The sequence below is a fragment of the Sander lucioperca genome, chromosome 22 (assembly GCF_008315115.2).
Source record: "Sander lucioperca isolate FBNREF2018 chromosome 22, SLUC_FBN_1.2, whole genome shotgun sequence".
In the NCBI taxonomy this organism is placed as follows: Eukaryota; Metazoa; Chordata; class Actinopteri; order Perciformes; family Percidae; genus Sander; species Sander lucioperca.
Window position 1 is genome coordinate 7,393,630 of NC_050194.1, and position 25,943 is coordinate 7,419,572.

Consider the following 25,943-nt stretch of genomic DNA (forward strand, 5'->3'; position numbering starts at 1 on the left):
GTGAACAGGGGAGGGGAGGAGAATGGAAAGAGAAGGGGGTGGGTGAAGGAGGAGGTGGAACTACCCCTCTTTTTTTTTTTCTGCGCACACGCCCAGTGGCCTCCACCCCTCCTTGTTACATTATTCATAGCGGTAGGCTACATCCGCCTGGGGTTGATGGAGGAGGAGGTTTTTGGGGTGGGTCTCCCACCGGCAGAGCATAGACCTCACCGGCTGACAGATGCCTGGCTTTAAGTGTTGTTGTTTTCTGCGTTTTCATTAAGATCTGCATGTTTGTGAAAGGGAGAAAAAGAGAATGGGATGGCCCAATGGGGTGTTCATCTGGCAGGTGTCGCCTCCTTCTGCACCTAATTAAGCTGTAGAGGTCCTCAGCTTGTCTCCACCTCCTTCCCTTAATCACAAATTTTCCTCCATCTTTCCTCTGCTTTCTCTCAAATTGTTTCCTCTCTCAAACATTTTCTTTCTGCCTCTCTCTCTCTCTCTCTCTCTCTCTCTCTCTCTCTTTTTTTTTTAGCTAACATTAGATAGAAGACTAACCTTCCAAATTCAAACACGACATAGCTCACGTAGCTACAGTAGGTTTATACTAGTTAGCTTTGTCAACTGACCCTCCAAATTCAAACAAGACATAGCTTATATACTACATAGCATGTCTATACATTAGACTGTAAAAATAATGGACGCAGCATCAGTGACGTCACCCATTGGTTTGTGGACTGCCGTTGTGAAGCCGTTCATCGGCATGTATGTACGTTACCAGTTAAGGCTAGCTAGCTTTGGTTGACAAAGTGCTACCAAATGCTGAAGGAGACATTTTTAGACGACCAAAGCGTTCCAATCAACTTTGATAGAGTGTTAAAGTGAAAACATACAATAAGAGGGTCAAAATTTAAGATGAAACACCCAAAAATAAGTTAACGGCTATTTTAATGTACACAGTGCCTAGGTTAGCATTGCTAAGCCTCTGTCCTGATTGACAGGTCACCGTGTAGCCACTCCCTGCCTCTCTTTATATTTTCGCTCTTGCTATCTCCCTTTTTAATTTTTAAATATTTCCCGTTTACACCCACCTCTCTCGCCACAACAACCTTTTACTATACACCCGTCAGTCTCTATTGTCTTTTCTAACCATTTTTGTCTATGCTACTCTTGTCTAAGAACGATGCTGCCTTCATTTCAAAGTCAGACGTGGGAAATTCCCAGCTTGACAATAGGTCGTAATTTCCTCCTCCAGGCATTCCAGTGGCACTCAGAAAAACCAGGGGAGAGAAAATACTGTTCCTTTCCTCTGACAGACACTGTCTGTCATGTCGCCTCGAGTTACAGTGGCCTGTAATTGACACAAGAAAGTGTGTAGGAGTGTGGCAGTGTGGCAGCAAGACAAATTGTAGCTAAGAGGAAAAAATTCAGCAGTGTTCATTTTGGCACCGGATTTTGATTCGGTTGCAGATTATCTAAAATGTGGATTAGCTTTTAATTAAAAATGTTTTTTTAATTTTATTTCTGCTAGTTACTTTTAGACTACTTTGTCAGTTGGTCTCATATTTGTTCTGAGCATTCAAAAGGCCATAGCTGTCCCCATGTTGGATGATAGCCAACTGAAAGCAATGTTAGCATTACATCAATATTCTTTGATCATGTAAAATTCGCATTAACTTACCTTTTTTTGAATGTTGACATGTTAGGCTGCATGGTTTGTCCCAACAGACTTTTTCCGACCTGTTTCCTGTAATTGACAAATCGTTTTTAATGCTCCAACATCTTAGCAGTTGAGTTTGTTACACATAAATAAGGCAGTGGCTAAATCTATTCATTACGGAGAAAATAAGTACTGCAAATAAATAGGTTTGATGCTTCATTCATAACGTTGACTTGAATGAATGCTGCGCATCTTCTTTTTCCACATCTATGCGATCTGTTTGAACTCTGTATTTCTGCAACAGTTGCAGATAAGAATTAGGCTATGCTAATATTATTAGTATCATATTATTTGTAGAATTAGATTCCAATGTTTGCTCTCCAGCTTGTCAATTTAGCCATTGTTTGTTCAGGGGAGAAAAAGTATGCAACAAGTTTTAATAAGTCAAAGTGTTTAGGCTCAAGTTTCCTGTGTGAAAATGTTCTTTTAAGGGCTGTTTCCGTATCTGAAATGGCCTGCACTCTGGAAGGGAGCATCAGACCTGTCGTTGTTGTTAGCAGCTGTGCTACAGCAGCCGGGCTTCCCTCCTCCAGTGTACAGAGGATAATAGCCTTAAGTCCTGCACTGCAATTGAATCAGACCTGGCCTCGCGTCAACCACAGCTGCTCTTATTACAGAGCAAAGAGGGAATGAGACACAGAGGGGGTGGAGGAGTAAGTGTGTGTGTGTGTGTGTGTGTGTGTGTGTGTGTGTGAGGGTGCTCTCATATAACATACACACACATGTACGCACAAGACGGAGTAAACCAAAATGGAGCCAAAATGAGGCTGAAGGCAACAGAGATGGGGTCACACAAGCTCTAATGAAATAGAGAGAAAGAGGGCACACAGGCACACACACACACACACACACACACACACACACACACACACACACACACACCCAAACACACACACCCGCTGACAAGAAAACCAAGATGAAGCAGAGCGAGGGAGGAATGACACCCACATAGACCAACACACCATGAAGCCAAAATTAGATAGCAATGAAAAACCTTCAGTGCCAGTGTTTGGTTTAAGACTGAGGTTGGGTGAAAGCGATGTGGCCACACCATGCTGGGTGTGGCTCTGGTTGTTGTTTTACTCGGAATTTATCACCCAAATCATCCTCATATTGTTCAGAAAGGGGATGTTGCACAAAAGACGAAGAGTGAGAATGTGAGGAAACATGGACGTTCAAAGCCACACAGCGAGATGATGATGGCAGAGTTGCAAACCACCCAGCACTTAACCATAGCTTTCCTGTTTTTGTTTAGCCATAACCACTGGGCTGCTCTCTGTGTACACTTCACTGGCACCATAACCCTGATATATAACTGGCCTCCACGCCTTTTACAGAGCACCACATTTGCAGATTGCAGGCACCGCATTGTCAGGACTCGTGAGCAAAAAGTAGGAATATATTTGTAAAAATATTTTCTAATTATGTCTTTGAAACTTTTTTTAGAGGATTCTGTGGTGTTGAGATCCAGACAAATGCAACATTCTAAGATCTATGTTGGTTGAAAACAAGCATGAAAGGGGAGATACATTTTTACACCTGTAGTTTTTCTGAGTCTCTCAGAGCTCCTGAGATTCTGCCTCACATGCTCTTTCACAGAGACCATAGATGTGTGGTCTCTGGATTGTGTAGCCTCAGAGCTGCTTGTCGGCTTTCCACTCTTTAACATGCCCACACATTATTAGCACATAGTCAGCCAGTTATTCTACAAACAAAGGGAATGTCAGTACTGTCTAGCCACTCTTACTGTATTCAGGGTAAATCTTACTCTTTCTTCCCTTATTGCAGATCCCTGAGGAGTTAAAGGGGTGGTTTGGATTTTTTGAAGTGTGGTTGTATGAGGTACTTCTACATAGTTAATGTATTACATACAGTAGATGGTGGTCTGCACGGCTCGAGTTTTGGAGAAGCAGGCAGGAAGCGAAACAATGTACTGCTGTGGAAGGGACCAGCATGGACAGCAGCAAAATGTATTTTAGCCACCTAAAAAAATCAATATCGTTTTAAGCGTACAATATATTTAGAATATTTTTAAAGCTTCAGACAATCTTTCCGACAGGGAACTGAAGCTGTTAGTACCCGATGGTACAAATACGTCTCTTAAATAAAATGTGTGAATTCATTGTCCGGTTAGCAACCAAGCTAGCTGTTGTTGTTGACTGTTAGCAAGCCAGCTAGCTTGGAGAGCACACTTTCAGCTGTAAAAGTACGCACCATGCCAACACACATGTTGAATTGCAGAACAAAAGCTTTTCATTGAAATGGAACTTGTTTAGCATGCCGTGTTGAAAATGCAACCGTTGGTGTGTTTTTTTATCAGTAATTGTGCTTTTTCTGTCACTGGTCACCACTGAGGTCAAATAATGTCACTGAGGATAAACCATGCTTGGAATGCTAACAAGTCCTCAGAATCCACAGTGTTTAAAAACCTTTTAAAATATTAATACTGAGGATGATTAAAATTTCATATTAGCATGGTTGGGCTGTGCTAAAACAGACCAGCGGCTGCTGAAGGTGTGACTGTTGACTTAGCATTACTTATTGATCGCTACTGACTGTGATGGCCCTCAGCAGTCAGTCACCAGGGGCCGTATTAACTCTGCCTCTCCAAATAATTATAAGAAGAATTAAAGAAGAAAACATTAACATTGATTGCAATCTTAAACAATCTGTAGAATTTGAATTGTTCTTTGGCTAATATGCGAGGTAAAACACTGTAGTAAGAAGACTGGTCAAAGTGATTCACACATTTTGCTCATTAAAACCCTCTCTCACTAATAAGTAACAGTCCAGTGACTCTCCTCTCACATTCTTCAATTAGAAGAAAGAAAATGACATTGGTGCTTGTTAAGAGAGAAGTGTGAAGAGACACAGCAGACAGGTGTTCTCCCATGAGCTCTGTCTGTCTGTCTGTCTGTCTGCCTCTCTCTCTCTCTCTCTCTCTCTCTCTCTAACCCCCTCTTTGCCCCCATTACCCTCCCTTACTACTCTGTCACTGACAATTAGCACATGGCCATGACTTCATCCACTAATGGTTATGAGGGGAGCTGACAGGACAGCAGACTGTGGCGTATGCAATATGGATGGAAGCTGTCTGCCTGTCTGACTGTGTTTCTGTCTCTTTGTCTGAATGGTCTTACTCAGTCCTTTTGTCTGATTAGAGTTGTTGCACATAAGCATTTTTCAGAAGATGAGCTGCTCAGAAGGCATAATAAAATCAATTGGGAAGCTAATAATGTAGGTCTATAGAGAGGCAAAGTCCTAATGTCAAGTCCAGGCTAGCTGCTGCTCCACTAGCTTCTAGCCACACTACTGATTACATGCAATCTCTCATTGTTTTTTCTCCATATCCTCCATATTCTAAGATGGTTACAACTACCACAACAGTTTGGACTGAAAAAACTACAGCTCCCTTATCCATGATATCCACCTGCTCGGCTCTCATGTTACCTTTTCAACTTTTTAGCTGTAATTCTGTCTAATGAGCATCAGAGTTTGGCTCTTACTCTCCATGCTCATCATCTGTCAAGCTGGTAACATTTAACCCGCAACTGTCTTGGGCTTGTGGGAAATGGTGTTAGTTAAAGACCACTAAAAACAGAAATATTGAACAAACAAGAATATAAGATATTTTTTCATAATTGTTTTGTGATCCATGTCTAGAATTATTGGAGAAACTGCATGACATAATGTTGAGCAAGGTTATGTTCCAAGGCTGGAAATAAAAGCTGCTCCAATAATATTTGTATTGGATCAATATACACATATGCACACATCATTGACTTTAGCTGGATATCTTTAAAACAATGCCGAGGAATCATCTGATGATGTCCTGGATGGTACACCTCTAGAGAATGTTGAGGAGTTTAAACATCTGGGCCTTTGGCTCAACTCCCGACTTACCTTCAGACCTCATATTGAGTCCATTATGAAAAAAATAAACTGTAGCTTAAGAATGTTATACCACTCAATTAACTGTTTTACAAAACAGATTAGATTAAAAATGATTACTCAACTATAATAACCTATAATTGATTATGCTGATGTTGTTTATCAGAACACAGCTATACAAGCTGCAACTGTTTTCCTCATGCTTGATATTTTTATTTTATTTTATTTTATTTTATTTTTATTTATTTATTTTTTTTAATTTATTTTTCTCAACTGTCTATATGAATGACCTTAACTGTTTATTGTCTAATGGTTGGAATGGGGAGGATATGGGTGGTTTTGGTGTGATGGAGAGCTTTTGTCTTTTGTCTGTTAGTATGTATGTATGTTTGTGATGTATGTTTTTCTTGAGGTCCCCTCAAGTTGTTTTGTTAACTGTCTTGTCTAATTGTGAATGTACTGTATATTTTTGCTTTTAAGGACCCCCTCGAAAACGAGATGCTACATCTCAAGGGGTTATTCCTAGTAAAAAAAATGTCTACATTAAATTAAGGTCCTATACTGTAAAAATGAACCGTCCTATGTCTTTTTTAAAATATAAAGCAGGTCAAGGTGATATATAAATACTGTGAAAGTATCAAAACACTCAATCCACAGAGAAATGGACACAGCCCGTATTCAGAAACTGTGTCTTTAAACGAGCCGTCAGAACTTCAGTACGGTTGTAATGTCACAACTATACTATATATACGTAAAAAGTGCAGCTACAGTGCAGTACAGTCATTCCCCGGCTGCAATGAGGTTGCAGAGACTCAGAAGAGGAAGACCCGGAAACGCTGACCAATCAGAGCAGACTTGACTTTTTTCGAGACGGGGCTTAAAGAGACAGGCGCTAAAACGGAGCGTTTCAGACAGAGGGTGAATACAAGTATATTCAGACAGTATGATAAAAATAAAGTGTTTTTTCAACATTAAAGCATGTAAACATGCTCTAGTAGAAACGCAAAATACAAGTATAAACCTGAAAATATGCATAGTATGTCCCCTTTAAATTAATTTGCCTTTTGTTGTACTTTAATTGATCTCCTTCTTATAATTAAACAAAGTCCAAGTGCCCTCTATTTCAGCCAATAAAGGTGCCAGGGCCATGCAATCCAAATTAATTACATTCTATTTGTGGCCACATTACTTTGCCTCTGCAGCAATTCTGTTTCATTCATTCTGCCTGCCTGTGTGTGATTGGGTGATTGACGTACAGAGAGAGAGAGCGAGGGGATGGAAAGACTGATGAAATGGCTTAGGCAAAAAGCAGGGAGAAACAAAAAAGACAGCACATCTATATTAATGTGTGCATGTGTGTGAAATGATTTTCAATAGCACTGAAGGTGAGTTGCCCAATGAGCATTAGACTGTTCAGCTGTAACAGACCTCCAGCTATAGCTGCACACTAATAAACCAAGCGATCATCAACCATAGAAAACTAAACTAACTAAAAATAAATAGAAGACTCAAATACAATCATTGATTTTATTTTTGTTTGTTGAGGAATGATGAATATATCAGTTGAAACCATTTTTGTTACCATTATCCATTTCACGGCCCTGCTCTTAGCCAGATGCCTTTGGACTGTTGGTTTTAATCCATACCCAATAGCTTTGATTGAGCAGCATTTTTTTCCCAGTTTTAAATGGTTGTCAATCCATTATAAGGGATTATATATTTTACTATATACTAGTAGGCTTCTGATGTCTTTCCCTCATGTTTTACTGTAACATTGCTCATCTCACTACAGTATATGGCTGAATCAATACCAGGCTGCTTTCCTTTTAATGACTCGATCTGCTGAGATCTTAATCCAGTCCACTCAGCACATTCCCACTCAGCGATATGGTAAAAACTGGATGACACGAGCCTCTGAGGATATTCACTGTTTTCAGATTGTATTGACTTTGTGTGGACGTAGTGAGGACACTGACGATGGGGTTAGAAAGAGTATTGATCTTAATGTGGTAATAAGATTGAGAGGAATAAACAGAAGGCAGATGCAATGGTTTTCATCCTCTTGCAACCCTGTCTCCTTAAACATTGTGTTCCCATACAACTGAACTGTATTATCAATTACAGTTCAAGGTAAAAGTATTTTTTCCTGGATTACAGGTGCGCAATCTAGCAATAGGCACACATTGTGAAACAATGCAGTTTTAAACTTGTGGTCAATGTCGGAAATAGGAAAAGATCATGGTTTGGGTTATAAGTATGTTTGTTATGAAACTTAAGTTATGTATGTATGTTAGTTAAGTAGCCTACGTCATGTTAAAATAAGTCAACGTTGACTTGTGGTTTCACATGGGGCACAAACAGTGGTCACCTGGGTGAAAGTCCTGTGTTTGTTTGACCCATCCGACCGCCCCAAACTACTCCTTACATGGACTTTGATTAGAAACGTATTTGTGATACGTCAAAAACAAATGTAATGCGCGACAAAATATGTTTCCCTCGAAAAACATAATTGTGAATGCAGTTTGTTATTAATTAATTGTATGGGAACAACATTTTTAGGAGACCAAAACTACAAATGAATGAAATAATGAACAGAACCTCATATCCTCATGTGTCAAGGGTGTATGAATTCAAGGGTTTCAAAAGCCTATAGTTGTGCAATTCATTTAAATTTAAACATGAAAATAACCGAAAAGTGGATTTTGTGTTTATTTAAAGGACAACAGTGATATTACAAGGCATTTCTCGTTTAGGATCCTATGAATAAATGACACTCTTTAAACGTTGCATCACATTGCTGTGAAGTTAATATACTTCATTTCACAGTGACAGTAACAGTGAAGATGCATATAATGTGCAGAAAAATCAGCGCTGCCCCTTTTCGAGAGCTTTCAAATAAACAGAAGCATCCATGATGATACCTACAGTAATGTATTGACAGACTACTTTTACTGGAATTAAAGATCACACATTTACAAAGTGGAAACATTCACAGTCAGTGACAGAAACGTGCTGGTTGAATGAAGTGTTGGTATTTGTGGCTTCTGGTAGTCTTTGCTGCCCTCTAGGCCAAATAGATCGTCAACACATGCAGTACTGTACATTATTTTTACATTTTACTTAGTTATTTTTCATGCCGTTTAAATCTGCCAAATGTATACATACAGGTTTTTATTACAGTTGTGTAATTGTGACTATCAAGTGTCAACTTGATAGTCACAATAGTGACTGATAGTTTTCTTACTTTTAGCCAATAGGTCACAATTACAAAACTGTGATAGTTGCTTGAAATTTGATTTATGCTGCTTGAGAATTGCATTTTTAAACTGTGTCATACCATAAATGAGAAAATCACCAATGTGAAACCAGATTAGGTTTTTTTCATTAAAGAGGCCCATTTGATATTAACCTAACGTATTTAAACAATGTGACACTTTATTTTGAAGAACTTCAGAAGGTTGAGATGGGTTGTTGGCCCAAAAGTCTGTAACTATATTAGTGTATCATGTACATCTAGTGGGTGATTAATCACTGGCAATTTCCACTGGATGTGTAACGGCTGCGGATCCGCTCCGGAACGTCGGCGGAGTCATTAGGTTTCCATTAAAGTCAATGTGTGTATTTCCACTGACTGCGGAACGGCTGCGTTCCAACACCGTCCCAGCTCCAGCGGTCCGCAGCCCTCCGGAGCAGATACGCAGAGCTTCTATTTTTGCCGGACGCCAGAGAGCTCCGCAGCAATTCAGCACACGGCAGATAGTGCGGGACAGGAAGTCGAGCACAGAAACAAAATAAAAATCCGGTTAATTTTCAAAATAAAATACACCATGCTCACGGCAGATCATATTTCCCTGCACTACACCTTGAAACCACAGCTCAGAGTTGTTTCCCCTCTGATCCTCTGGATGGAAACAAACTGTTGTTGGTTTTGTGGTTCTATTCTACGTGAATTCGCGAGATCTTGTGGGTCCTCGTGACTACAGCTGTCAGTCATGGCCGCAGCCGTGCCGCAACAAATCCGGACCTGGTGGGTATTGACGGACGGCGGAGCACGCAGCTATTCCGCAGCGGAGCCGGTCCGCAGACGTCCCGCATCCAGTGGAAATCCGGAGTCAGGCTCCTTACTGTATGTTTCAAAACAGCAGATAGTGCTGTAGTGCAACTTAAACCACTTTACTATCAAGGGTACATTACAGTATGCTTGAATTTACAGTTTGGTCAAATAAAAAGAGTAATAAATAATGAAAAGACATTTTCTATGTGTGTTTTTTTAAGTGAAATCCATCTCTACATCTCCTCTCTCCGTCTTTCTGGGTCACCAAGTTGGGTATACCCAGTAATGTCTCCTTCCTGTTTTCTACATCCTCCACCTTCTTCCTCTCAGTTTGGCACTTATTCAGGCAGTCCTCACACAAGTCACTCTCCTGGACCAGATAAAGCCTCTCTGCCATCATCAGGGACTCGTTGCTGGGTACCTCCTCAGTGGCGATTGGGTTCCTGTCCAGGTTGACCCTCTCCAGGTTGCTCAGCTTCCGGAGGCAGCCAGGGAACCGGGTGAATCGGTTGTCAGATAGGCCGATGTGGCGGAGCTCTTTTAATGCAGAGATGGAGGACGGAAGACTTTCCAGCTGGTTGATACCCAGGTTGAGCGTCTGGAGGTTCTTCAGAAGGCCGATCTCGCTGGGGAGGCTCGTCAGACGGTTGTTACACAGGTTCAAAACCAGCAGGGTCTGGAGACGTCCAATTGTCACGGGGAGCTCCTCCAGCTGGAAGAAAAAACAGTAACACATTCTGTAATACACAGTATGATACCTAACAATTACAATACCTTTCCATTGGACATCTGACTAAAAGATAATTAGCTCTTCATGGGAATAAAACTCCCATCCTCAGACTCCCCAATCAGTCCTCTAACAGAATAAGGTATAAAAGGTTATAAAAATGTCGCAGTATAGTTTGTCAAAAAAAGTCATAGTCACTTTTTTATGAATCTTTTCCACATTATTATGTAAAACGTCATAGCATATTATGTCATAATATTGTCATAAAGGGCATAGTATAGTATGTCAGAAAAAGTAATAGTATAGCATGTCCAAAAAATCATAAATAGTCATAGTATAGTATGTCTTAAAATCATGAAAAAGTCATAGTATGTAGTAAGTATGTCACAAAAAGTTATAGTAAAGTACGTCGGAAAAAGGCATAGTATAGCATGTCGAAAAAAGTCAAACAAGTCATGGTAAAACATGTCCAAAAAAGTCATATTATAGTATGCCGAAAAAAGTAATGAAACAAGTCATAGTAAGTATGTCGAAAAAAGTCATAGTATAGTATTTCGAAAAAAGTCATAGTATATAGTATGTCGACAAAATCATGAAAAGGTCATAGTATAGCATGTCGAAAAAAGTAATAGTATAGTATGTCAAAAAAGGTCATAGTATAGTATGTTGAAAAATCAAAAAAAGTCGTCGAAAAAAGTCATAGTATAGTATGTCAAAAAAGGTCATAGTATAGTATGTTGAAAAATCAAAAAAGTCATAGTATAGCATGTCGAAAAAAGTCATAGTATAGTATGTCAAAAAAGGTCATAGTATAGTATGTTGAAAAATCAAAAAAAGTCATAGTATAGTATGTCAAAAAAGGTCATAGTATAGTATGTTGAAAAATCAAAAAAAGTCATAGTATAGTATGTCGAAAAATCATAAAAAAGTAATAGTATAGTATGTCGAAAAAAGTCATAGTATAGTATGTCGGAAAAAGTCATGAATAAGTCATAGTATAGTATGCAGAAAAAAAGTCATAGTATAGTATGTCGAAAAATGATAAAAAAGTTATAGTATAGTATGTCGAAAAAATCACAAAAAAGTCATAGTATAGTATGTCAAAAAAAAGTCACAGTATAGTATGTAGAAAAAAGTCATAAGTAGTCTGTCGAAAAAAGTCATGAAAAAGTCATGGTAAAATATGTCCAAAAAAGTCATAGTATAGTATGCCGAAAAAAGTAATGAAACAAGTCATAGTAAGTATGTCGAAAAAAGTCATAGTATAGTATGTCGAAAAAGGTCATAGTATAGTATGTTGAAAAATCATAAAAAAGTCATTGTAAAGTATGTCAAAAAAAAGTCACAGTATAGTATGTCGAAAAAAGTCATAAGTAGTCTGTCGAAAAAAGTCATGAAAAAGTCATGGTAAAATATGTCCAAAAAAGTCATAGTATAGTATGCCGAAAAAAGTAATGAAACAAGTCATAGTAAGTATGTCGAAAAAAGTCATAGTATAGTATGTCGAAAAAGGTCATAGTATAGTATGTTGAAAAATCATAAAAAAGTCATTGTAAAGTATGTTGAAAAAAGTCATAGTATAGTATGTCGAAAAATCATAAAAAAGTAATTGTAAAGTATGTTGAAAAAAGTCATAGTATAGTATGTCGAAAAAATAAAAAAAAAGTCATAGTATAGTATGTCGAAAAAGGTCATAGTATAGTATGTTGAAATATCAAAAAAAGTCATAGTATAGTATGTCGAAAAATCATAAAGAAGTCATAGTATAGTATGTCAAAAAAGTCATAGTATAGTATGTCAGAAAAAGTCATGAATAAGTCATAGTATAGTATGCCGAAAAAAGACAAAGTATAGTATGTTGAAAAATCATAAAAAAGTTATAGTGTAGTATGTCAAAAAAAGTCATGAAAAAGTCATAGTATAGTATGTCGGAAAAAGTCATAGTCTAGCATGTTGAAAAAATCATGAAAAGTCATAGTATAGCATGTCAAAAAAAATTCATAAAAGGTCATAATATAGTATGTCGAAAAAAGTTATGAAAAAGTCATAGTATACTGTGTCGAAAAAGTCAAAAAAGTCATAGTATAGTATGTCGAAAAAAGTAATGGTATAGTATGTCAAAAAAGTAATGAAAAGTCATAGTATAATAGGTCGAAAAACGTCATAGTATAGTATGTCGAAAAAAGTCATGGAAAAGTCATAGTGTAGTATGTCGAAAAAAGTCATAGTACTGTATGTCGAATGAAGTCATAGTACAGTATGTCAAAAAGTCATAGTATAGTATGTCGAAAAAAGTCATAAAATGTCATAGTATAGTATGTCGAAAAAAGTCATAGTACAGTATGTCGAAAAAGTCATAGTATGTATGTATGTCGAAAAATCATAATAAAGTTACAGTATAGTATGTCGAAAAAATCACAAAAAAGTCATAGTATAGTATGTCGAAAAAAGTCATAAAATGTCATAGTATAGTATGTCGAAAAAAGTCATAGTATAGTATGTCGAAAAGGTCATAAAATGTCATAGTATTGTATGTCGAAAAAAGTCATAGTATAGTATGTCAAAAAAGGTCATAGTATAGTATGTTGAAAAATCAAAAAAAGTCATAGTATAGCATGTCAAAAAAAGTCATAGTATAGTATGTCATAAAAGGTCATAATATAGTATGTCGAAAAAAGTTATGAAAAAGTCATAGTATACTATGTCGAAAAAGTCAAAAAAGTCATAGTATAGTATGTCGAAAAAAGTAATGGTATAGTATGTCAAAAAAGTAATGAAAAGTCATAGTATAATAGGTCGAAAAACGTCATAGTATAGTATGTCGAAAAAAGTCATGGAAAAGTCATAGTATAGTATGTCGAAAAAAGTCATAGTACAGTATGTCGAATGAAGTCATAGTACAGTATGTCAACAAGTCATAGTATAGTATGTCGAAAAAAGTCATAAAATGTCATAGTATAGTATGTCGAAAAAAGTCATAGTATAGTATGTCGAAAAAATCACAAAAAAGTCATAGTATAGTATGTCGAAAAAAGTCATAAAATGTCATAGTATAGTATGTCGAAAAAAGTCATAGTATAGTATGTCGAAAAAAGTCATAAAATGTCATAGTATAGTATGTCGAAAAAAGTCATAGTATAGTATGTCAAAAAAGGTCATAGTATAGTATGTTGAAAAATCAAAAAAAGTCATAGTATAGCATGTCAAAAAAAGTCATAGTATAGTATGTCAAAAAAGGTCATAGTATAGTATGTTGAAAAATCAAAAAAAGTCATAGTAGAGTATGTCAAAAAAGGTCATAGTATAGTATGTTGAAAAATCAAAAAAAGTCATAGTATAGTAGGTTGAAAAATCAAAAAAAGTCATAGTATAGTATGTCGAAAAAGGTCATAGTATAGTATGTTGAAAAATCAAAAAAAGTCATAGTATAGTATGTCGAAAAATCATAAAAAGTAATAGTAGAGTATGTCGAAAAAAGTCATAGTATAGTATGTCGGAAAAAGTCATGAATAAGTCATAGTATAGTATGCAGAAAAAAAGTCATAGTATAGTATGTCGAAAAAATCACAAAAAAGTCATAGTATAGTATGTCAAAAAAAGTCACAGTATAGTATGTCGAAAAAAGTCATATGTAGTCTGTCGAAAAAAGTCATGAAAAAGTCATGGTAAAATATTTCCAAAAAAGTCATAGTATAGTATGCCGAAAAAAGTAATGAAACAAGTCATAGTAAGTATGTCGAAAAAAGTCATAGTATAGTATGTCGAAAAAGGTCATAGTATAGTATGTTGAAAAATCAATAAAAGTCATAGTATAGTATGTTGAAAAATCATAAAAAAGTCATTGTAAAGTATGTTGAAAAAAGTCATAGTATAGTATGTTGAAATATCAAAAAAAGTCATAGTATAGTATGCCGAAAAATCATAAAGAAGTCATAGTATAGTATGTCAAAAAAAGTCACAGTATAGTATGTCGAAAAAAGTCATATGTAGTCTGTCGAAAAAAGTCATGAAAAAGTCATGGTAAAATATGTCCAAAAAAGTCATAGTATAGTATGTCGAAAAAGTCATAAAAAAGTCATTGTAAAGTATGTTGAAAAAAGTCATAGTATAGTATGTTGAAATATCAAAAAAAGTCATAGTATAGTATGTCGAAAAAAGTCAAACAAGTCATGGTAAAATGTCCAAAAAAGTCATATATAGTATGCCGAAAAAAGTAATGAAACAAGTCATAGTAAGTATGTCGAAAAAAGTCATAGTATAGTATGTCGAAAAAGGTCATAGTATAGTATTTTGAAAAATCATAAAAAAGTAATTGTAAAGTATGTTGAAAAAAGTCATAGTATAGTATGTCGAAAAAATCACGAAAAAGGTCATAGTATAGTATGTTGAAATATCAAAAAAAGTCATAGTATAGTATGTCGAAAAATCATAAAGAAGTCATAGTATAGTATGTCAAAAAAGTCATAGTATAGTATGTCGGAAAAAGTCATGAATAAGTCATAGTATAGTATGCCGAAAAAAGACAAAGTATAGTATGTTGAAAAATCATAAAAAAGTTATAGTGTAGTATGTCAAAAAAAGTCATGAAAAAGTCATAGTATAGTATGTCGGAAAAAGTTATAGTCTAGCATGTTGAAAAAATCATGAAAAGTCATAGTATAGCATGTCAAAAAAAATTCATAAAAGGTCATAATATAGTATGTCGAAAAAAGTTATGAAAAAGTCATAGTATACTATGTCGAAAAAGTCAAAAAAGTCATAGTATAGTATGTCGAAAAAAGTAATGGTATAGTATGTCAAAAAAGTAATGAAAAGTCATAGTATAATAGGTCGAAAAACGTCATAGTATAGTATGTCGAAAAAAGTCATGGAAAAGTCATAGTATAGTATGTCGAAAAAAGTCATAGTACAGTATGTCGAATGAAGTCATAGTACAGTATGTCAAAAAGTCATAGTATAGTATGTCGAAAAAAGTCATAAAATGTCATAGTATAGTATGTCGAAAAAAGTCATAGTACAGTATGTCGAAAAAGTCATAGTATGTATGTATGTCGAAAAATCATAATAAAGTTACAGTATAGTATGTCGAAAAAATCACAAAAAAGTCATAGTATAGTATGTCGAAAAAAGTCATAAAATGTCATAGTATAGTATGTCGAAAAAAGTCATAGTATAGTATGTCGAAAAAAGTCATAAAATGTCATAGTATAGTATGTCGAAAAAAGTCATAGTATAGTATGTCAAAAAAGGTCATAGTATAGTATGTTGAAAAATCAAAAAAAGTCATAGTATAGCATGTCAAAAAAAGTCATAGTATAGTATGTCAAAAAAGGTCATAGTATAGTATGTTGAAAAATCAAAAAAAGTCATAGTATAGTATGTCAAAAAAGGTCATAGTATAGTATGTTGAAAAATCAAAAAAAGTCAGTATAGTAGGTTGAAAAATCAAAAAAAGTCATAGTATAGTATGTCGAAAAAGGTCATAGTATAGTATGTTGAAAAATCAAAAAAAGTCATAGTATAGCATGTCAAAAAAAGTCATAAAATGTCATAGTATAGTATGTCGAAAAAAGTCATAGTATAGTATGTCGAAAAAAGTCATAAAATGTCATAGTATAGTATGTCGAAAAAAGTCATAGTATAGTATGTCAAAAAAGGTCATAGTATAGTATGTTGAAAAATCAAAAAAAGTCATAGTATAGCATGTCAAAAAAAGTCATAGTATAGTATGTCAAAAAAGGTCATAGTATAGTATGTTGAAAAATCAAAAAAAGTCATAGTATAGTATGTCAAAAAAGGTCATAGTATAGTATGTTGAAAAATCAAAAAAAGTCATAGTATAGTAGGTTGAAAAATCAAAAAAAGTCATAGTATAGTATGTCGAAAAAGGTCATAGTATAGTATGTTGAAAAATCAAAAAAAGTCATAGTATAGTATGTCGAAAAATCATAAAAAGTAATAGTAGAGTATGTCGAAAAAAGTCATAGTATAGTATGTCGGAAAGTCATGAATAAGTCATAGTATAGTATGCAGAAAAAAAGTCATAGTATAGTATGTCGAAAAATCATAAAAAAGTTATAGTATAGTATGTCGAAAAAATCACAAAAAAGTCATAGTATAGTATGTCAAAAAAAGTCACAGTATAGTATGTCGAAAAAAGTCATATGTAGTCTGTCGAAAAAAGTCATGAAAAAGTCATGGTAAAATATGTCCAAAAAAGTCATAGTATAGTATGCCGAAAAAAAGTAATGAAACAAGTCATAGTAAGTATGTCGAAAAAAGTCATAGTATAGTATGTCGAAAAAAGTCAACCAAGTCATGGTAAAATGTCCAAAAAAGTCATATTATAGTATGCCGAAAAAAGTTATGAAACAAGTCATAGTAAGTATGTCGAAAAAAGTCATAGTATAGTATGTCGAAAAAGGTCATTGTATAGTATGTTGAAAAATCAAAAAAAGTCATAGTATAGTATGTCGAAAAATCATAAAAAAGTCATTGTAAAGTATGTTGAAAAAAGTCATAGTATAGTATGTTGAAATATCAAAAAAAGTCATAGTATAGTATGCCGAAAAATCATAAAGAAGTCATAGTATAGTATGTCAAAAAAAGTCACAGTATAGTATGTCGAAAAAAGTCATATGTAGTCTGTCGAAAAAAGTCATGAAAAAGTCATGGTAAAATATGTCCAAAAAAGTCATAGTATAGTATGTCGAAAAATCATAAAAAAGTAATTGTAAAGTATGTTGAAAAAAGTCATAGTATAGTATGTTGAAATATCAAAAAAAGTCATAGTATAGTATGTCGAAAAATCATAAAGAAGTCATAGTATAGTATGTCAAAAAAAGTCATAGTATAGTATGTCGGAAAAAGTCATGAATAAGTCATAGTATAGTATGCCGAAAAAAGACAAAGTATAGTATGTCGAAAAATCATAAAAAGTAATAGTAGAGTATGTCGAAAAAAGTCATTGTATAGTATGTCGGAAAAAGTCATGAATAAGTCATAGTATAGTATGCAGAAAAAAAGTCATAGTATAGTATGTCGAAAAATCATAAAAAAGTTACAGTATAGTATGTCAAAAAAAGTCATGAAAAAGTCATAGTATAGTATGTCGGAAAAAGTCATAGTATAGTATGTCGAAAAAAGTCATGGAAAAGTCATAGTATAGTATGTCGAAAAAAGTCATAGTACAGTATGTCGAATGAAGTCATAGTACAGTATGTCAAAAAGTCATAGTATAGTATGTCAAAAAAGGTCATAGTATAGTATGTTGAAAAATCAAAAAAAGTCATAGTATAGCATGTCAAAAAAAGTCATAGTATAGTATGTCAATAAAGGTCATAGTATAGTATGTTGAAAAATCAAAAAAAGTCATAGTATAGTATGTCAAAAAAGGTCATAGTATAGTATGTTGAAAAATCAAAAAAAGTCATAGTATAGTAGGTTGAAAAATCAAAAAAAGTCATAGTATAGTATGTCGAAAAAGGTCATAGTATAGTATGTTGAAAAATCAAAAAAAGTCATAGTATAGCATGTTAAAAAAAGTCATAGTATAGTATGTCAAAAAAGGTCATAGTATAGTATGTTGAAAAATCAAAAAAAGTCATAGTATAGTATGTTGAAAAAAGTCATAGTATGGTATGTCGGAAAAAGTCATGAATAAGTCAGTATAGTATGCCGAAAAAAGACAAAGTATAGTATGTCGAAAAATCATAAAAAGTAATAGTAGAGTATGTCGAAAAAAGTCATAGTATAGTATGTCGGAAAAAGTCATGAATAAGTCATAGTATAGTATGCAGAAAAAAAGTCATAGTATAGTATGTCGAAAAATCATAAAAAAGTTACAGTATAGTATGTCAAAAAAAGTCATGAAAAAGTCATAGTATAGTATGTCGGAAAAAGTCATAGTATAGTATGTCGAAAAAAGTCATGGAAAAGTCATAGTATAGTATGTCGAAAAAAGTCATAGTACAGTATGTCGAATGAAGTCATAGTACAGTATGTCAAAAAGTCATAGTATAGTATGTCAAAAAAGGTCATAGTATAGTATGTTGAAAAATCAAAAAAAGTCATAGTATAGCATGTCAAAAAAAGTCATAGTATAGTATGTCAATAAAGGTCATAGTATAGTATGTTGAAAAATCAAAAAAAGTCATAGTATAGTATGTCAAAAAAGGTCATAGTATAGTATGTTGAAAAATCAAAAAAAGTCATAGTATAGTAGGTTGAAAAATCAAAAAAAGTCATAGTATAGTATGTCGAAAAAGGTCATAGTATAGTATGTTGAAAAATCAAAAAAAGTCATAGTATAGCATGTTAAAAAAAGTCATAGTATAGTATGTCAAAAAAGGTCATAGTATAGTATGTTGAAAAATCAAAAAAAGTCATAGTATAGTATGTTGAAAAAAGTCATAGTATAGTATGTCGGAAAAAGTCATGAATAAGTCAGTATAGTATGCCGAAAAAAGACAAAGTATAGTATGTCGAAAAATCATAAAAAGTAATAGTAGAGTATGTCGAAAAAAGTCATAGTATAGTATGTCGGAAAAAGTCATGAATAAGTCATAGTATAGTATGCAGAAAAAAAGTCATAGTATAGTATGTCGAAAAATCATAAAAAAGTTGCAGTATAGTATGTCAAAAAAAGTCATGAAAAAGTCATAGTATAGTATGTCGGAAAAAGTCATAGTCTAGCATGTCGAAAAAATCATTAAAAGTCATAGTATAGCATGTCAAAAAAATTCATAAAAGGTCATAATATAGTATGTCGAAAAAAGTTATGAAAAAGTCATAGTATACTATGTCGAAAAAGTCATGGAAAAGTCATAGTATAGTATGTCGAAAAAAGTCATAGTACAGTATGTCGAATGAAGTCATAGTACAGTATGTCAAAAAGTCATAGTATAATATGTCGAAAAAAGTCATAAAATGTCATTGTATAGTATGTCGAAAAAAGTCATTGTACAGTATGTCGAAAAAGTCATAGTATGTATGTACGTCGAAAAATCATAATAAAGTTACAGTATAGTATGTCGAAAAAATCACAAAAAAGTCATAGTATAGTATGTTGAAAAAAGTAATAAAATGTCATAGTATAGTATGTCGAAAAAAGTCATAGTATAGTATGTCGAAAAAAGTCATAAAATGTCATAGTATAGTATGTCGAAAAAAGTCATAGTATAGTATGTCAAAAAAAGGTCATAGTATAGTATGTTGAAAAATCAAAAAAAGTCATAGTATAGCATGTCAAAAAAAGTCATAGTATAGTATGTCAAAAAAGGTCATAGTATAGTATGTTGAAAAATCAAAAAAGTCATAGTATAGTATGTCGAAAAAAGTCATAGTACAGTATGTCGAATGAAGTCATAGTACAGTATGTCAAAAAGTCATAGTATAGTATGTCGAAAAAAGTCATAAAATGTCATAGTATAGTATGTCGAAAAAAGTCATAGTACAGTATGTCGAAAAAGTCATAGTATGTATGTATGTCGAAAAATCACAATAAAGTTATAGTATAGTATGTCAAAAAAATCACAAAAAAGTCATAGTATAGTATGTCGAAAAAAGTCATAAAATGTCATAGTATAGTATGTCGAAAAAAGTCATAGTATAGTATGTCGAAAAAAGTCATAAAATGTCATAGTATAGTATGTCGAAAAAAGTCATAGTATAGTATGTCAAAAAAGGTCATAATATAGTATGTTGAAAAATCAAAAAAAGTCATAGTATAGCATTTCAAAAAAAGTCATAGTATAGTATGTCAAAAAAGGTCATAGTATAGTATGTTGAAAAATCAAAAAAAGTCATAGTATAGTATGTCAAAAAAGGTCATAGTATAGTATGTTGAAAAATCAAAAAAAGTCATAGTATAGTAGGTTGAAAAATCAAAAAAAGTCATAGTATAGTATGTCGAAAAAGGTCATAGTATAGTATGTTGAAAAATCAAAAAAAGTCATAGTATAGTATGTCGAAAAATCATAAAAAGTAATAGTAGAGTATGTCGAAAAAAGTCATAGTATAGTATGTCGGAAAAAGTCATGAATAAGTCATAGTATAGTATGCAGAAAAAAAGTCATAGTATAGTATGTCGAAAAATCATAAAAAAGTTATAGTATAGTATGTCGAAAAAATCACAAAAAAGTCATAGTATAGTATGTCAAAAAAAGTCACAGTATAGTATGTCAAAAAAGTCATATGTAGTCTGTCGAAAAAAGTCATGAAAAAGTCATGGTAAAATATGTCCAAAAAAGTCATAGTATAGTATGCCGAAAAAAAGTAATGAAACAAGTCATAGTAAGTATGTCGAAAAAAGTCATAGTATAGTATGTCGAAAAAAGTCAACCAAGTCATGGTAAAATGTCCAAAAAAGTCATATTATATTATGCCGAAAAAAGTAATGAAACAAGTCATAGTAAGTATGTCGAAAAAAGTCATAGTATAGTATGTCGAAAAAGGTCATTGTATAGTATGTTGAAAAATCAATAAAAGTCATAGTATAGTATGTCGAAAAATCATAAAAAAGTCATTGTAAAGTATGTTGAAAAAAGTCATAGTATAGTATGTTGAAATATCAAAAAAAGTCATAGTATAGTATGCCGAAAAATCATAAAGAAGTCTTGGTATAGTATGTCAAAAAAAGTCACAGTATAGTATGTCGAAAAAAGTCATATGTAGTCTGTCGAAAAAAGTCATGAAAAAGTCATGGTAAAATATGTCCAAAAAAGTCATAGTATAGTATGTCGAAAAATCATAAAAAAGTCATTGTAAAGTATGTTGAAAAAAGTCATAGTATAGTATGTTGAAATATCAAAAAAAGTCATAGTATAGTATGTCGGAAAAAGTCATGAATAAGTCATAGTATAGTATGCCGAAAAAAGACAAAGTATAGTATGTCGAAAAATCATAAAAAGTAATAGTAGAGTATGTCGAAAAAAGTCATAGTATAGTATGTCGAAAAAAGTCAACCAAGTCATGGTAAAATGTCCAAAAAAGTCATATTATAGTATGCCGAAAAAAGTAATGAAACAAGTCATAGTAAGTATGTCGAAAAAAGTCATAGTATAGTATGTCGAAAAAGGTCATTGTATAGTATGTTGAAAAATCAATAAAAGTCATAGTATAGTATGTCGAAAAATCATAAAAAAGTCATTGTAAAGTATGTTGAAAAAAGTCATAGTATAGTATGTTGAAATATCAAAAAAAGTCATAGTATAGTATGCCGAAAAATCATAAAGAAGTCATAGTATAGTATGTCAAAAAAAGTCACAGTATAGTATGTCGAAAAAAGTCATATGTAGTCTGTCGAAAAAAGTCATGAAAAAGTCATGGTAAAATATGTCCAAAAAAGTCATAGTATAGTATGTCGAAAAATCATAAAAAAGTCATTGTAAAGTATGTTGAAAAAAGTCATAGTATAGTATGTTGAAATATCAAAAAAAGTCATAGTATAGTATGTCGAAAAATCATAAAGAAGTCATAGTATAGTATGTCAAAAAAAGTCATAGTATAGTATGTCGGAAAAAGTCATGAATAAGTCATAGTATAGTATGCCGAAAAAAGACAAAGTATAGTATGTCGAAAAATCATAAAAAGTAATAGTAGAGTATGTCGAAAAAAGTCATAGTATAGTATGTCGGAAAAAGTCATGAATAAGTCATAGTATAGTATGCAGAAAAAAAGTCATAGTATAGTATGTCGAAAAATCATTAAAAAGTTACAGTATAGTATGTCAAAAAAAGTCATGAAAAAGTCATAGTATAGTATGTCGGAAAAAGTCATAGTCTAGCATGTCGAAAAAATCATGAAAAGTCATAGTATAGCATGTCAAAAAAATTCATAAAAGGTCATAATATAGTATGTCGAAAAAAGTTATGAAAAAGTCATAGTATACTATGTCGAAAAAGTCATGGAAAAGTCATAATATAGTATGTCGAAAAAAGTTATGAAAAAGTCATAGTATACTATGTCGAAAAAGTCATGGAAAAGTCATAGTATAGTATGTCGAAAAAAGTCATAGTACAGTATGTCGAATGAAGTTATAGTACAGTATGTCAAAAAGTCATAGTATAGTATGTCGAAAAAAGTCATAAAATGTCATTGTATAGTATGTCGAAAAAAGTCATAGTACAGTATGTCAAAAAAGTCATAGTATGTATGTATGTCGAAAAATCATAATAAAGTTACAGTATAGTATGTCGAAAAAATCACAAAAAAGTCATAGTATAGTACGTTGAAAAAAGTAATAAAATATCATAGTATAGTATGTCGAAAAAAGTCATAGTAAAGTATGTCGAAAAAAGTCATAAAATGTCATAGTATAGTATGTCGAAAAAAGTCATAGTATAGTATGTCGAAAAAAGTCAACCAAGTCATGGTAAAATGTCCAAAAAAGTCATATTATAGTATGCCGAAAAAAGTAATGAAACAAGTCATAGTAAGTATGTCGAAAAAAGTCATAGTATAGTATGTCGAAAAAGGTCATTGTATAGTATGTTGAAAAATCAATAAAAGTCATAGTATAGTATGTTGAAAAATCATAAAAAAGTCATTGTAAAGTATGTTGAAAAAAGTCATAGTATAGTATGTTGAAATATCAAAAAAAGTCATAGTATAGTATGCCGAAAAATCATAAAGAAGTCATAGTATAGTATGTCGAAAAAGGTCATAGTATAGTATGTTGAAAAATCAAAAAAATTCATAGTATAGTATGTCGAAAAATCATAAAAAAGTCATTGTAAAGTATGTTGAAAAAAGTCATAGTATAGTATGTTGAAAAATCATAAAGAAGTCATAGTATAGTATGTCAAAAAAAGTCACAGTATAGTATGTCAAAAAAGTCATATGTAGTCTGTCGAAAAAAGTCATGAAAAAGTCATGGTAAAATATGTCCAAAAAAGTCATAGTATAGTATGTCGAAAAATCATAAAAAAGTCATTGTAAAGTATGTTGAAAAAAGTCATAGTATAGTATGTTGAAATATCAAAAAAAGTCATAGTATAGTATGTCGAAAAAAAGTCAAACAAGTCATGGTAAAATGTCCAAAAAAGTCATATATAGTATGCCGAAAAAAGTAATGAAACAAGTCATAGTAAGTATGTCGAAAAAAGTCATAGTATAGTATGTCGAAAAATCATAAAAAAGTAATTGTAAAGTATGTTGAAAAAAGTCATAGTATAGTATGTCGAAAAAATCAAAAAAAAGTCATAGTATAGTATGTCGAAAAAGGTCATAGTATAGTATGTTGAAATATCAAAAAAAGTCATAGTATAGTATGTCGAAAAATCATAAAGAAGTCATAGTATAGTATGTCAAAAAAGTCATAGTATAGTATGTCGGAAAAAGTCATGAATAAGTCATAGTATAGTATGCCGAAAAAAGACAAAGTATAGTATGTTGAAAAATCATAAAAAAGTTATAGTGTAGTATGTCAAAAAAAGTCATGAAAAAGTCATAGTATAGTATGTCGGAAAAAGTCATAGTCTAGCATGTTGAAAAAATCATGAAAAGTCATAGTATAGGATGTCAAAAAAAATTCATAAAAGGTCATAATATAGTATGTCGAAAAAAGTTATGATAAAGTCATAGTATACTATGTCGAAAAAGTCAAAAAAGTCATTGTATAGTATGTCGAAAAAAGTAATGGTATAGTATGTCAAAAAAGTAATGAAAAGTCATAGTATAATAGGTCGAAAAACGTCATAGTATAGTATGTCGAAAAAAGTCATGGAAAAGTCATAGTATAGTATGTCGAAAAAAGTCATAGTACAGTATGTCGAATGAAGTCATAGTACAGTATGTCAAAAAGTCATAGTATAGTATGTCGAAAAAAGTCATAGTACAGTATGTCGAAAAAGTCATAGTATGTATGTATGTATGTCGAAAAATCATAATAAAGTTATAGTATAGTATGTCAAAAAAATCACAAAAAAGTCATAGTATAGTATGTCGAAAAAAGTCATAAAATGTCATAGTATAGTATGTCGAAAAAAGTCATAGTATAGTATGTCGAAAAAGGTCATAAAATGTCATAGTATAGTATGTCGAAAAAAGTCATAGTATAGTATGTCAAAAAAGGTCATAGTATAGTATGTTGAAAAATCAAAAAAAGTCATAGTATAGCATGTCAAAAAAAGTCATAGTATAGTATGTCAAAAAAGGTCATAGTATAGTATGTTGAAAAATCAAAAAAAGTCATAGTATAGTATGTCAAAAAAGGTCATAGTATAGTATGTTGAAAAATCAAAAAAAGTCATAGTATAGTATGTCGAAAAAGGTCATAGTATAGTATGTTGAAAAATCAAAAAAAGTCATAGTATAGTATGTCGAAAAATCATAAAAAGTAATAGTAGAGTATGTCGAAAAAAGTCATAGTATAGTATGTCGGAAAAAGTCATGAATAAGTCATAGTATAGTATGCAGAAAAAAAGTCATAGTATAGTATGTCGAAAAATCATAAAAAAGTTATAGTATAGTATGTCGAAAAAATCACAAAAAAGTCATAGTATAGTATGTCAAAAAAAGTCACAGTATAGTATGTCAAAAAAGTCATATGTAGTCTGTCGAAAAAAGTCATGAAAAAGTCATGGTAAAATATGTCCAAAAAAGTCATAGTATAGTATGCCGAAAAAAAGTAATGAAACAAGTCATAGTAAGTATGTCGAAAAAAGTCATAGTATAGTATGTCGAAAAAAGTCAACCAAGTCATGGTAAAATGTCCAAAAAAGTCATATTATAGTATGCCGAAAAAAGTAATGAAACAAGTCATAGTAAGTATGTCGAAAAAAGTCATAGTATAGTATGTCGAAAAAGGTCATTGTATAGTATGTTGAAAAATCAATAAAAGTCATAGTATAGTATGTCGAAAAATCATAAAAAAGTCATTGTAAAGTATGTTGAAAAAAGTCATAGTATAGTATGTTGAAATATCAAAAAAAGTCATAGTATAGTATGTCGAAAAATCATAAAGAAGTCATAGTATAGTATGTCAAAAAAAGTCATAGTATAGTATGTCGGAAAAAGTCATGAATAAGTCATAGTATAGTATGCCGAAAAAAGACAAAGTATAGTATGTCGAAAAATCATAAAAAGTAATAGTAGAGTATGTCGAAAAAAGTCATAGTATAGTATGTCGGAAAAAGTCATGAATAAGTCATAGTATAGTATGCAGAAAAAAAGTCATAGTATAGTATGTCGAAAAATCATTAAAAAGTTACAGTATAGTATGTCAAAAAAAGTCATGAAAAAGTCATAGTATAGTATGTCGAAAAATCATTAAAAAGTTACAGTATAGTATGTCAAAAAAAGTCATGAAAAAGTCATAGTATAGTATGTCGAAAAATCATAAAAAAGTTATAGTATAGTATGTCGAAAAAATCACAAAAAAGTCATAGTATAGTATGTCAAAAAAAGTCACAGTATAGTATGTCAAAAAGTCATATGTAGTCTGTCGAAAAAAGTCATGAAAAAGTCATGGTAAAATATGTCCAAAAAAGTCATAGTATAGTATGCCGAAAAAAAGTAATGAAACAAGTCATAGTAAGTATGTCGAAAAAAGTCATAGTATAGTATGTCGA

At 32.3% G+C, this 25,943-nt stretch overlaps 1 protein-coding gene across 4 annotated transcripts in view; it reads right to left on the reverse strand.

Annotated features, from left to right (window-relative positions):
• Nucleotides 1-9,706: 9,706 nt before the first annotated feature.
• Nucleotides 9,707-25,943, reverse strand: part of lrrc18b (leucine rich repeat containing 18b) — a 93,312-nt gene continuing 77,075 nt past the window's right edge. For all 4 annotated transcript variants that reach the window (XM_035997943.1, XM_035997942.1, XM_035997941.1 and 1 more), the window contains one exon: nt 9,707-10,356. In XM_035997943.1, coding sequence (XP_035853836.1) covers nt 9,847-10,356 — 510 coding nt within the window. In that variant the 3' untranslated portion in view covers nt 9,707-9,846. The remainder of the gene's footprint in view (nt 10,357-25,943) is intronic.